Source organism: Grammomys surdaster, unplaced genomic scaffold (genome assembly GCF_004785775.1).
Source record: "Grammomys surdaster isolate TR1022 unplaced genomic scaffold, NIH_TR_1.0 125928, whole genome shotgun sequence".
NCBI classification, from domain to species: Eukaryota; Metazoa; Chordata; class Mammalia; order Rodentia; family Muridae; genus Grammomys; species Grammomys surdaster.
In genome coordinates, this window is record NW_021620751.1 from 2,496,485 (window position 1) to 2,510,513 (window position 14,029).

At 44.0% G+C, this 14,029-nt stretch overlaps 1 protein-coding gene across 2 annotated transcripts in view; it reads right to left on the reverse strand.

Moving 5' to 3' along the window:
* The window catches only part of Adamts3 (ADAM metallopeptidase with thrombospondin type 1 motif 3), a 215,308-nt gene extending 205,957 nt beyond the window's left edge, over positions 1 to 9,351 (reverse strand). For both annotated transcript variants that reach the window (XM_028752617.1, XM_028752615.1), the window contains exons 1-2: positions 8,832 to 9,351; positions 7,554 to 7,581 (exon numbers count right to left, since the gene is read on the reverse strand). In XM_028752617.1, coding sequence (XP_028608450.1) covers positions 7,554 to 7,581; positions 8,832 to 8,900 — 97 coding nt within the window. In that variant the 5' untranslated portion in view covers positions 8,901 to 9,351. The remainder of the gene's footprint in view (positions 1 to 7,553; positions 7,582 to 8,831) is intronic.
* Positions 9,352 to 14,029: the final 4,678 nt, after the last annotated feature.

The window sequence follows — 14,029 nt, forward strand, 5'->3', positions numbered from 1 at the left end:
AATCTGATATGCTCACAACCCATAAATTCACTGAGAACTAACAAACATGACACTCAAAAGTTTCACAATCTTGCAAACTTTCAGATTTGAGATGTTTGGGTTAGGAATAGCCAGCAAGATAAGTCTACATAAATAGTATAGCACCCCAAAACTCAAATCTGAACATGTCTGGTCATGAGAATTTCAGATAAGAAAGACTCCTTTCTTACCACAAACATGGCTAGTAAGAAATCCAGATGCAAGAACTTTTTATCCTGTTCCTTACTCAACTCCCTTTGCTGCTATACTTCAGTGGCTTTGGCAACCCTGCATTGAGAAATCAGCATGAAGATAGCATGTGAAGTTAGAACTCTCAAAGAGCCATCACATGGTATGCTAAATAGCTGGATAGTTTACATGGTACAGCAAGCTGATGCTCCTGAAAATGCATGTTGGGCAGCAGACCTAAGTGTGGGAAATAGAATGAAATACCCCTTTAAGTAAATGTGTGGATTTTTATTAGGACACTGGAATGTCATATTTTTGCATATTAATAACTTTTTTAAAAAAAATGGTTTTCTAAGTACAAATCTAAGACATTCTGATACTAACAGCCATTGGTTTGGCTTGCTTACCATGGGACACGATTTTAGGAATCTTCATAAAACTATCACACTTGTAGGAAGTAATAAGTGGCAAGGAATGGTCATAGCACATTGTCGTACAATGTAGGACAGTGACCCTTGGGAAAGTGCGATACTGTCAGGGTTTACACCACAGTCCACACAGCCTGTCCCCTGACCACTTGATAATATGAGATGCAGGGGACCAGCGAGCCATCAGAATAGACTTTGCATATATAAAAGAGATTTTTCTGTGTGAAAGAAAGAATTCTGAATCGCTTAATTAGTAACTTGAATCATTGCTTTCATTTATTCTCATATTACAGTCAACAGAATTGAGGAATATTTTTTTTTTAAGTTGGATTTGCTCTTCTACAAGTTTCCCAAAAAACATTTTTGTTTTACAGTCATTCAAGAGCAGGTTATATTGTTTCAAGCTGCTTGTAATCTGTCTAAAGTCCACCCAGATTTATCATGCTGAATTTGTGGCAGTCATTTTTATAAACAAGAGGATGACATTTTACCACAAAATCTGTCTTAGGAATTACAGTTAGTCAGCAAGATCAGGCACAGTTACTTGGGAAATTAAGATGGATCAATTACACCTGAGAAGGGAGACTCCTTGTGCTCGGAAACTCCCCATGCTTTACAATCCATTTTGAGGATGTAAGTCTTGAACTTTATTTTGACTCTTTTCTCCAGCTAGTCTATAGATCTTCCCAAAGTGACAATAAAATGACAAAAACAAAATCACGCTTATAGAATTGTTCATGTCTATCGGGTACTTGCAACAACAAAAATGGTAAATACCTTGCCTCTTTCAGAGACCCTTAAATATTTTAAATGTATTCCAATATCTAAACAAAGCCAAAATTAATTAAGTAAATTTTTTAAAAAGCCAACTTACTCCTAAATTGCAAGGAGTATATTTCATACTTTTTTTTTCAAAAGCCATTTGTCAAAATAGATGAAGTGTGTCTGCTTAATAACTAACCTCTAGGGCTTTTTGTAAAGGAGTCATTTGACATGCAGGTAATGACCTATATAGAACACCATGTGGCAACATTCATTTCTATGGGAAAGCAGACACCCTAAAAAAAAAAAAAAAGACTTATCAAGTTGTGGACAATTATGATGTCAATGACTTTTGCAAAAAGTCTGTAATGGTATTAAAAACAAACATACTAAACCAGTTTTTCTTCATATAAACATACATCACGTCAATTATTCCAACTAGACTGCGTATCAACTTTGCCTGTACAGGTTAACCATTCCTTATCCAAGATGCTTAGAACTGTAATATTGATGCTTTCAGATTCCGGAATTGAATCTAAAAGACTGCAATTAAAAGACAAGTGAAAAAAAAATTGCTGAGCTGTCAGTTATTCAGGCTTTGGGCGATTATCAGAGTTCCAGAGAACACAGAAACAGTAAAGAAGGTAACCAAGGTGCACACATGTTACATATGTAATCATATGTAATCATATGTAAAGAATGACAGCCTGCAGGGAGAGGCATCAGTGTGATTTAGGAATAAACACTGAGGAATCAAAGTTGACCTCTATTCCATTACAGAATTCCTAAGAAGTTCCACCACTAACGGCAAGCCTCTCTCCAAAAGAATGAGTTCCGTGGACATTATCCCTGTAGACAGTCCAAGTGATAGAACCGAATTCTTCATCTCTGAACCACTCAGAATTTTACCAGGCCATTTGGAATCGTCCCTAATGGATTTCCAAGGCAGTCTGAGTTGGCTTCTCACAAGCAAAGAAATGTTTAAAGCTCGTCATCCTAAGGCGGGGGTGACCTTGAGGGTTTTCTTAACATTTCTGAGCACTGAAGGACGATTTGAGACAGTAACAAGAGAACAGCAGAAGCAAAGGCAAGAAAAATTTCGGCTCAACAGCAACAGCAATCTTCAGTTACAAGGGGGAGTAGGAAAATAGGGCAACGATCCCAAGCGGACCGTAGGGAAAACCGAAGCAGAGCTTCCAAAGCTGCACATAAAATTCAACTGGCCATGGCAGAAAGCATGGGCAGAAAAGCATGCAAAATGAACAAGCCAAGGTCCCTGTGTTCTGTGGTATGAAAGTAGTCACAAGATGCCTCCATAGCACTGAACGAATAACTGGTAGCCATTGTCATATTCATCATTTTCTTGAGGACTCACGAAATTTGAAGAAAGTCACAGAACAAAAGCATTTGTTTAAGGAAATCCAGAACATAGATCCCAATGTAATAATGCCCTGCCTATGACATCTAATCACTGAGTAACACATCTTTGAGGTACCAAGCATGGCTTTATGTACCAAGACATAGCCATCTTTTTTTTTTTTTAGGTTTTTTTCGAGACAGGGTTTCTCTGTGTAGCCCTGGCTGTCCTGGAACTCACTCTGTAGACCAGGCTGGCCTCAAACTCAGAAATCCACCTGCCTCTACCTCCCAAGTGCTGCGATTAAAGGCATGTGCCACCACTGATCGGCAGATATGGCCGTCTTAATTCTAGTGCTGTTGCTTTCACAATCTAAGCAGTGACAGAGCCTCCATATTCCATGTCAACCCTTAGCTAAGTGACTCCCACTGAACTCTGAAAATTGTCCATAAAGATATATACAGATACATCCCAGTGATGACAAATTATTTCTTAGTAAATGAGGTATCTGAACAGAGATAAGACACTTTCTAAAGGATGAGATGCAATGGATTTTGCAACTGAAGACTAGACATAGAGCAGAGAGAAATAAACATGGCCCAGTTCTAACAAGGGTTGCCGAGGAAAATCAGCTTAATCCAATACCATCATCCTTCCTCAAGCGACACTCAGAGAATCACAAAGGGATGGCTTCAAAACAAAGAGACTGGGGATTCTTTTTTCAGATTTTCCAATTTCCACAGAACTATAATTGTTTCCTAACCCTCGTGTGTCACGGAGCAAGCCTCCTAACCCAATTAAGCCAGCCAGCCAGATGCCCACAATTACTCCTTCGAATCCCACTAAGATCATGTGCTGAGTCAGACAAGAAAGATCTCTACAATGGACGCCAGAAACATGCTGATGATCTCATGAGTCACATATGACCATACCTCCACAAATATACTTCAGCATGCACAGGTTGGGCAACGGGGTAGGTAGTTTCTCTATTAACAAAGAGATCCCAAAAAAGATCAGAATTTAAAATCTATTTCCCCATTTTCTCTAGAATGAGTCAAACCTCCCCTCATACCAAGAATGTATCTTTCCCACTGGCTAAGAGAGAAGCCATAGCAACTGTGAGACACTACACAGGTGAGAAACCTAACGTATTCTAACCTGTCATTACCTCCACTAGAAACTGCCTTCTCTCTACCTAAACAGAATCCTTCTCCTACTCTAGTGGGCTAAGACATGTCATATAGATTTTTTTTTAAATTGGCATCCTGGGCCATATACTACAGTATCATATGGTGTGATTTCATTTATAAACGGAAGAAATGCCAGGCAAAATTAATCTAGCCCTGTTATAAAATCAGGGGTGTGTTTACGTTTACTGAGGGATTAGAATCAGGAAGGTGGCAGGAGAGAGGCCACAGGGGTGTTGGCAACATTCCACTTATTGATCCATGTGCATTAGTATATGCCATCGGAGAAGCATCAAGCTGTAGAGTGAATACACACTACCCTGCAAGCATATGAAACTTTAATTCCTTTCAAATTTAGCTTCTCCACAGCTTGTGGTTTACTACTAAATTATGTTTATCTCTTCCTGAAACATACTCAGAAGCCATTCAGAGCTCTGGAATTTCTCTAGCCAATTTGTAATGCAATAGATATAAATAATAAATACATAAATACACAGACTGGAACCGTCTTTCCTAATGTGTCATCAATCAAACAAGCGTCTCCAGGCTGTCACATACAATCTCCTTCCAAATGAATGGCTAGTGAAAGAAACAGGTATATACATAGAAGTATATCTTTACCAAATCTATAAGTCCCTTTTGAAAGGGAAACAGCAAAGAATTCATTACTATGGATGGGGATTTCTGGAATATAGAATTTTTAACACTCTACAGAGTCAGTTCATTGACTATAAATGATGGCTATATTTCGTTAGCACAAGATTCGGGGGTCAAAATCTTTTATGATGCTGCTGCTGTTTCTTTCATTAAACTAGAGTATGGTAAATAAAATGACAATAACAAAAAGAACCCGCACAGAACAGGAGTAGGAAGACAAATAGTATATAAATCTCCAGAAATTCAACCTAGGAGCAGCCAAGAGCACCCCTGCCCGGCTGCTGACTCATCTCCTCTGAGCTGAAGTTTAAGCACACCTGCAGTACTTTCTTTTCTGCAAAAAGAACTACTCAAGTAATTGATACCAACAAAAGGTCTGGACCGAAGTCAATCCTGGGCCTCCTGCATGAGAGCATCCTGATTCTCTCTGATAAACATCATTTCACTGTGTGAATCAAATGAGTTGGAAGAACAGGTCATCTTAAAACATCTTTTATTTTTTTCATTGCGTACCGAAATGGAGCTTCTGATGAGATAAGTAGTTAAAACTAAGACTGTTCTTTTTCCTTTTTGCTTGGGGATTTTCTTTTTTAAATCCTTTTAAAAAAAGATAGACAGATGGCTGAGTGCAGTCAATCACCACAAAACTAATGCAATGTCTCTTCTTCAGCAGTTCGCAGTGCTTTCTCAGCCACCATTCTCCCTTCTGTTCTGCTCTTGCCACTTAAACTCTAAACGTGGGGAGAGGGGAGCCTGCACAACACCGAAGCCCTGAGTAAGGAGATCTTCACATGCATGTTGCATATATAAATGTTTCACAGCTCCATGGTGTTAAAAAAGTGAAATGGACTCAAGAGACAATACACAATTTTGAATTTTGATCCTTGTCAGAATAGCACTAAGAGAGCTAACCCCCTCACACACTGGGCAGCAGTATCCAGATGCAGCAGCTATGGACAACATCACCAATCAACAGACATACCAAGAAGCTGCACTTCTAACCAGGCTATTACATCCCCTAAGCTGGATGTAGCAAATGCATCTTTGACTCAGAATATTTCCAATTCATGATGGGTCTATGAAACATAATCTCATCCTAAGTCAAAGGGCATTTGAACACAGCTCTGGACCTGGATATTAGTTTCACCCATTAGTTATCACATGCGGACCTCACTGTGCGTTGCAGCAGGCTGCTGTAGCTGTAACAAAGTTTCTCAAGCTTCCCGTTCTTCATCTCTGTAGCAGACACACCTACCCCATCCTGAAACTGTGAGAATCAGATGATACAATGTATAGCAAGCAACTAACACTACACCCGGTATTTAGTAAGTGGTCAGTAACTTGTAACCAAGTTTGCAGTAGTAGGGATAACTTTTCTCTTTTAAAAAATCAACTTTACAGCCTAGTGTGATAGCATGTACCTCTAATCCCAGCACTTGGATAAGAAATTAGAGGGCATCCTGTCCACATAAGGAGTTCCTCATACTATCACTTCAAAAATACAAAATTCATAGTGAGGAATCCAAAACTAAGATTGTCTTTTAAAGTCATTTAAATAAAATGTGTTATTGTAGATGGTGTGGTGGTTTGAATGGAAATACCCACCATAGGCTCACATACTTGAATACTCTCTGTTCCTAGTTGGTGGAACTGTTTGGGAAGGATTAGGAGATGGGCTTTTTTGCAGGAAGGGTGTCACTATGGTGGACTTCAGTTTCAAAAGACTAATGCCATTCCAAGTTAGTCTGTCTCTTCCTTGTGGTTGTGTCTCAGGATGTAAGCTCTCAGCTATTGCTCCAGCATCATGCCTGCCTGCCTGCCTGCCTGCCTGACTGACTGACTGACTGACTGCCTGTCTGCCTGCCTGCCTGCTGTCATATTCTGACCTTGATGATATTGGACTCTTAACTGTCTGAAACTATAAGCCCCAAATAAAACTCTTTCTTCTATAATTTGCCTTGATCATTTTGTTTCTTCACAGTAATTGAGACATATCTAAAACAGTGGTTAAGAGCACACAGTGCTCTTTCAGGGTACCCAAATTCAACTCACAGTACCCAGTGAATGAATGGTATGGTAGTGGCTAACAACCATCTGTAACTCCAGTTCCAGGGGGATCTGATGCCCTCTTCTGGCCTCCTTGGGCCCTGCACACACATAAACAGACATATTGTCATAACAAGTCATTGGCAGAACACCCTGTACACTAAAATAATGTTTAATATGTGTATTATAAGAATGTTGATTATACCCTGGCTTTTCAAAATGTGAGCATTCAAAACAAACACAATATATTATGAACAAGTTCAAGAAATGACTGCCAACTTTGGAGTGACCTGTACAAATCACATACTCTGAACTTCAGTTTCCTTACCCGTAAAATGGGAGTAGTTAATAGACCCCCACAGTACCAGGTGCAAAAGGCCTTAATAGTATTTTACATATTCAAAGATAATTATTTCCAAGCACATGGAATAAAAGAAGTCACCCAAGAGTGTGGACAAACCAAACTTAAGGAAAAACAAATGAACAACAAAAACAAATGTGATTTTTTCTCTTCAGCCCTTTCTCTTCTTCCTAGCATTTGGACAACTGTCTTCAGTTATAACTAAATTTGTTTCTCCTTATGTTATGCAAGTTGATGGTCTAACTTTACACATCTCTGGTGTTCCAACCCCACTATAACTCTCTCAGTGCAGACCAGCAGTTTACACCAAATCAGTAATAAATTAATGCTCGAGAATTGGAACTACTAGGGAGGTTACTGACACCACTATAATTTAGCCTCAGGAACACAGGAGCCACCCACGGGAAGCATAAGAGTAGAAATGATTCCAGACTATCCATTCTTTTAACCACTAATTAGAAAACTTTCAGAAACAATTCTTTCGCTTTGGCTTATTTTGCTCTCAGCTCACAGCTAGGATAAGGGTGACATCTGAGAAGGAGGCTTACCTATTTGCAGCATTTCTTCAGTACCAGCCTGGAAAGGAGGGGTGGGAAGTAAGAAAAAGAAATGGTTACTGGGTTTCATCTTATCACACTGCACAGTTATTTCTACCATCAGTGCTTTTTGGGAACTGGCTAATCAGGAGACCCAGAGACTGGAGTTGCTGCCTGAAGGCTGACCCTTAGTTCCTAGAAGGCTCTTGTGACAGGAACATGAGCCAATTCTATGACTATATGACAAAGGGACTTGTTGGCCAGCTTTAATTTTAGTATCTGTGAAGGGAGTAAAATAGTGACCCTCAATGGTCTCTTCAGAAAACTCCAATACTAGGTCACGACAGGAAGTGGGGGGCGCGGAGGGGGTGTGTGTCTACATTTCACCAGGTGAGAGGCAGCCTGAATCCCAAGAATCAACTAGAGGAATGCCTCACTCTTAAAGCCCCGTGGTCAGACCAAGCAAACTAGAGAGGCTACAAAAACTTGCAGCAAAACTATGCACTGAGAGCCCATTGCTCCAGTGTGGATGTGATTTACTACAAAAGGCTCCCCAGCCTGAGCCTCCTTCAAGGGCTCTTCTGAGAACATCAGTTTCACCTTGAGTTTCCACAGGGTGGGGGCAGGGCCGAAAAGCACCAGAGCTGCACTCAATTTAGCTTTAAAAAGAGGAGGAGTTGTGCGGAGGGGGAGGGGAAGAGGCAGCAGACGCCTCCAGCTCCGGCTGCCCGCGGAAAAGGCGAGGGCAGGAAACGTCCCAGGCCCTCCCCAACTGTCAAACTGCAGCCCAGCCCCGGTCCTCCCAGGACACGTGTCTGCTGGGTAGCTCCGGGTCCTGCCTGGGGACTTCTTTAAACCTCTTATCCCTGGCTGCCCGGAGGAGCCGCGAATCAGGAGGAGGGGAGAGCCTGTGGGCTCCAGGATCTGCGACCCTAACTTTGCCAGAGCGCCTGGAGCGCCCTCGCGAAAAGGGGGGGATGGCCGATGGCCGGGCTAGGATGAGATCTGGCTGCAGTCTCACACCTGGACCGCTCCTGGTCACCGCGGGCTAGGGAATCCCCAAGTGTGATGAGCCGGAGCTCCCGGGGGATGGCTGTCCAACCTCCGGTTCAGCGAGCCCCCCCAGGCCCCAGCCCCACGCAGCGCCCGGCCCTCCACGCGCCGCCTCGGAACGCAGAAGATGCCCCAGAAGGGTGGCAGGGGGAGGAAGGGAGAGTGAAAGAGACGGAGGGGAGGAACTCTGTCGGGAAAAGGTTGGGTTTGAGTTTTTTATTATTATTTTCCACTTACTTGTCCATCAGCTGATGTCCTAACCTCTACCAGAGAGGCTGCTATCAACCAAAGTGACAGGAACACCATCACGAGTCGAGTGCACTTCGCAACTACTGGGCAAAGCAGCTACCCCAGCGCAAAGCACCCCAAAATAAGTTTCCTTTAAAAAGCGCAAAGAAAATGGAAGAAGGGGTGGGGGGGCGTGCAGAGCTTTAAAAAAAAATGATCTTGGGCTTTGCTCAATGAAAAGGCAACGTGAGCTGAGCGCCTGGCCCCGTGCCCTGTCGGTCCTTTCCACTTCACCTTCTCACCCTGTCCTCCCAAGCCGACTGTGAGGGAGCCAGAGGTGCTGCGAGCCGGGCAGAGGCTGACCCGAGCAGGGGAAGGAACCGGGGCGTCCCACTCTCTACCCCGGAGCTGCTTTTGCGAGGCTCTCGGAGCACCGTGGGCCGCCGAGGCTAAGCGCAGAGACGGCTCGGGTCCCGGGAGCGCAGCGGCGGGGAGAAGTGGGAGCCTGAGCCCAGCGAGCGGGAGAAAGAGGCAGCGCGAGCCCTGGATCCTCTGCCGCACACGCAGTGGGGGCGGGAGGACGAGGGGAGGAGGCGGCCGCCTAGGAGGAGGGAGGAGTGGGCCGCTCGCCCTCTCCGTTTGCTCGCGGGCCCGGGCCGTCTGCTCTCTGCCCGCGACCCGCGGGGCGCTAAAAAGGCGACCGAGTCACCCCCTCCCTCCTCCAGGCGGCCCCTCCCGCCGCGCGCCCACGTCACGCGGGGCCCGCGCCCCCCGGCGCAGGGTCAGGACTCGCACCTTCCCGGGGGCTGCGAAAGCGCCGCCTGGAACCCGCATCCCCTTGGTCTCCGTGATGGGACGAGGGGCGGGGAGGGTCCCAGGCGCGCCTCCCAGCCCGACTGGAGGAGGGAGGGGAAGGGTCGGCTCACCGGACCTGGGCTGGAGGAAATCACCTCCTCCAGCCTTTCTCATCCCCACCCCACCCCCCACCCACCCAGGCAGAGTAAAGTCTCGGGAGAGAAACCCAAGGACGTGGGAGATTTCCCCCCCCCGCAGACACTGGTCCCCTCCCACGCTTGCATGGGAGCAGGGGTGGGGGCCTCCCTCAATAAAGCTCTTGTTTATCCTTTATTCGTTTATATTAGTTTTCAAAGATACCGCCTTCCCTTTCTTGACTCAACCGGATGTTTCCGTTTATCACTAGAGTACACAGGCCTCGGGGTCTCTTGCTTACACCCAGATTAAGTTATCTAGTGGCTTATGCGGTTTGCAGTTTTCTGGGACCAAAGGACAGTGACCTGGGAGTTGCTGGAATCCCAGACCTACCTCCTCGGGATAGACCAGGGTGGCCCGGGACGGGGTGGGGCGGCGAGGAGGGAGTTCTCCTATCCTGGAGGGTCACCATCACCCAGGATCAGACCAGAGAGGAGGCTCACATTGAGGTGGAATTTTCAAGACTTCACCTGGAGATAGGGAAGTGGAGTCAGTCAGGTCCTGTTGGGGCAATCCAGTCAAGGTGTGATTAATTTTGCTATATGACTTCATAAATTGTTTATTCCTAGAGAACTAAAGGAGAGGCCATACTCTGGTTTATACATCGCACTGCGTTCATTGCTGTGTTGGCTCAGTCTTGTCAAAATCCTATAAGGAGGACATTTACAGGAACGTATGGGTAGTGCCCTCATGCAGGAACATCGTGTATTAGGCTAATTAGTTAATTATTGCTTAGAAGTATGATTAGACCCTCAGGACTGAAGGACCTCTAAATTGACTTACCCCTTTCAACTCCAGCCTACAGCTCTGTGGGCTGTCCTCACTTGAAGTCTAGGGATGAATTTCCTATCCATTAAAAAGCCTCAGCGTTGCATAACTTAAAAGCATGACCATTGCAGACAGGCAGGTAAAAGGATAGTGGAGGACAAACAGACCTAGGTTCTAGAAGCCTCCCTTGTCCCAACAGCTATCTAAGCAAGTGACTTTACCAAGTCCTGGAACTCCATGTTTTGTTTCTCCCTTTTGAGGAGATAATTTCCAACTCTAAAGCTCGCAGATCTGAAGTGTTGACAAATAATGTATTGTCCATGCCTCTACAGTGGTGTTCTGTGTCAGTTCACTATGCTGAGAGGTTTGTTGTTTGTCACTGAATGCCTTTTTCCTCACAACAAGCAACTCAGGGAACTTTCAGGAAAATGTGCTTCAGAACGTTTGGCCTTGACTCCGTGGGCGGGGGGGGGGCCGAGGGGGGCGGGGTTGTTAGTGTCACTCATTTGAAATTCCATTATTTGGTTCTGCCTGTTCTGCCTAGAACAACTCTGGTGTTTTCTGTCTGTTCGTTTTTTTTTTTTTTCTTTTCTCTAAGTTTTGTTTGGGACTCCCTAGATTTCACAACCTCCTGAGTCACCCATGACCCTCACTCTGACAAATGCTGATTTAAGCCCATGCCATAAGGTCTTTGTTTATCTGATTCTAAGGTGAGCTCTCATTAACAAGGTTCTCCCAACATAATACAAGACAGACCTTCACAAACTATTCCCTGGTTTGTTCACAAACTATTCCGTGTGTGTGTGTGTGTGTGTGTGTGTGTGTGTGTGTGTGGTGTGCGAATCTATCAGTCAACTAAAGTTTGTGAAATAAGCATAAAAAAAAAGAATGATTTTTTTTTATTTCCCGATTCCTAGGGACATCATAAAAAAAAAATCACATGGCTTTACTGTAAAGAGCCTAGCAGTTTATTGAGAACATGGTAAGGTCTTATGCATAAATTTCTGTAGCACGAGGGCATTCCTGCAGATAGCCTACTGGAGTTAGTGAATTCCTGTCCCAAACTGATCCTTCCTGTCTGCCTGGAATTAGCCCTGTCCCCTTCATATGCCTCAGCTGCAGCTATAATATTGGAGCAGAGACTGAGAGAATGGGTCTCACATTCTCCCGCCCAAGTAGAAGAGAGCTCGGTATACAAGAGACCATATATCTAAAACACAAAACTACTAAGCACTTGGAGGTACAGTTTCTTCCAAAATATGTTTCTCATTTATAAATAATTTCAGCAGTTATCCTACGTCTCATTAATACCTAGCATAATTTCCATCCAATGAGGGATGCAGAATACTTTACTATACTCTGAACATGTCCAAGCTGAAGAGTAGCTTCATCACCCTGACTAGTGTGAAGCTGTATTTTTGGATCTTGAGTTTTCTGACACCCGTTTTTTGTTTGTTTGGTTGGTTGTTTGGTTTGGTTTGGTTTTGTCACTTGTTCACTTCTGCCCCCCTTCCCAGACATCTGCTCCCACATCCTTCTCCCCATGCCTCCTCCTCTTTTCCTCTGAGTCAGTGGGGCCCCCTGGACATCCTCCCCACACTCTGGCACATCAAGTCTCTGTGAGGCTAGGGGCATCCTCTGCCACTGAGGCAAGATAAGACAGGCCAGCTAGAAGACCATACCTCACAGATGGGAACAGATTTGGGGATAGCCTCCCACTTTAGTTGTTCAGGGCCCGAATGAAGACCAAGCTGCACAGCTGCTACATATGTACAGGAGGCCTAGGTCCGGCCCGTGTATAGTCTTTGGTTGGTGCTTCAGTCTCTGAGAGCCCCAAGGGTCCAGGTTATTTGACTTTGCTGGTCATCCTGTGGGGTTCCTATCCCTTTCATAAGCCTGCAATCCTTCCCCCTGCTCTTCCATAAGAGTCCCCAAGCTCTCTCCACTGTTTGGCTGTAGATCTCTGCATCTGTCTGAATCAGCTGCTGGGTGGAGAAAAGCCATGCTAGACTACTCTTTGCAAGCATAACTGAGTATCATTAAGTGTCGGGGATTAGTGCTTTCCCATGGGATGGGTCTCAAATTGGGCCAGTTACTGGTTGGCCATTCCCTCAGTCTCTGTTCCATCTCCTATTCCTGAATTTCTTGTAGACAGGATAAATTTGAGGTCAAAAGTTTTGTGGGTGAGTTGGTTTCCCTATCACTCCACTGGGGTGCCTGCCTGTCTTAATTAACATCTCCTGTGATGGTTAGTTTTAATTACCAATTTGACATGATCTAAAGTCACCTGGGAAGAGGGATCATCTTGATAAAGTGGCTCATGGGAGTTCTTTGGGGGGGTCTCTTCATTGTTTTAATTGATATGGGAAACACAGCCCTCTGTGAGTGGCACCATTCCCTAGGTTTGGGCCCTGGACTTACATAAGGGTGGGGAAAGATACACTGAGTGACAAGCATGTGTGGATGCATTTCTTTCTGCTCTTAACTATGGATGTGATATGACTGTTTTAAGTTCCTGCCACCTTTACTTTTCTGCTAGGATGGACTGTAACCTGAACTTGGAAACTAAAAATAAATCTTGCTCTTCTAAGCTGCTTTTTGTCAGGATACTTTGTATAGCAAAGGAAATGAAAAAGTAAGCAACCCTTTAAATTTTAAATTGCAGGATGAACAGATGTACCAGAGTCTCCTTTAACTCCAGTTTTTATTCTCAAGATTTTAGTCACCAATAATCAACCCCAGCTTGAAAACACTAAACAGAAATTCCAGAAAAGAACAAATTATACACTTTAAATAATTTTCAATACAGCATATTTCAATACATTGCTATAATTGCTGTTACTTGTTATTATTAGTTTCCCACTAGGCCTAGTTTGTATTCCCCACAACACAAAATTTATAATTCCTGATTTCTTTAGTGTTTTGTTTTATTTACTTCTGGCTATGTAGTTTCCACACGCTTTTATTATATTTAACTATTATTGCCAATCAATAATCATTAGATGTCTTGTATTTTTTGATTAAAGAAGTTTGTAAAGTTCAGTACTCACCTTTATTTGAAGGGAAGATCAGAGGGTTACTGCAGCATACGTCGCTAGATTTGTGTCTGTCTTCTCTAAATTCCAAGTTCTTCTGGGCCTTATTCACTTTCCATCGACAGCTCCCGACAATTTCTATCATGATGCATTTCCCCTCCTCCTGAAGAACTCTGCTCCCGGTCTCTAGTACAGAGGGTATTAGAGTAGGTACATGGAGCTTGCCACTATAGAACAGTGAAAGCTGCTTCATCTGAGATCTCACAACTCTGACTCTTGCATCCTCATAGGACACAGGGCTTGCAGCAGGAGAACACAGAGATGACAGCAACTCCCCACACAGCATTCATCCTTAGTCTCTTCTCTTCTCTGTCTAATAAAATACTACTTTTTGCTCACCAATCAGTGCATGCT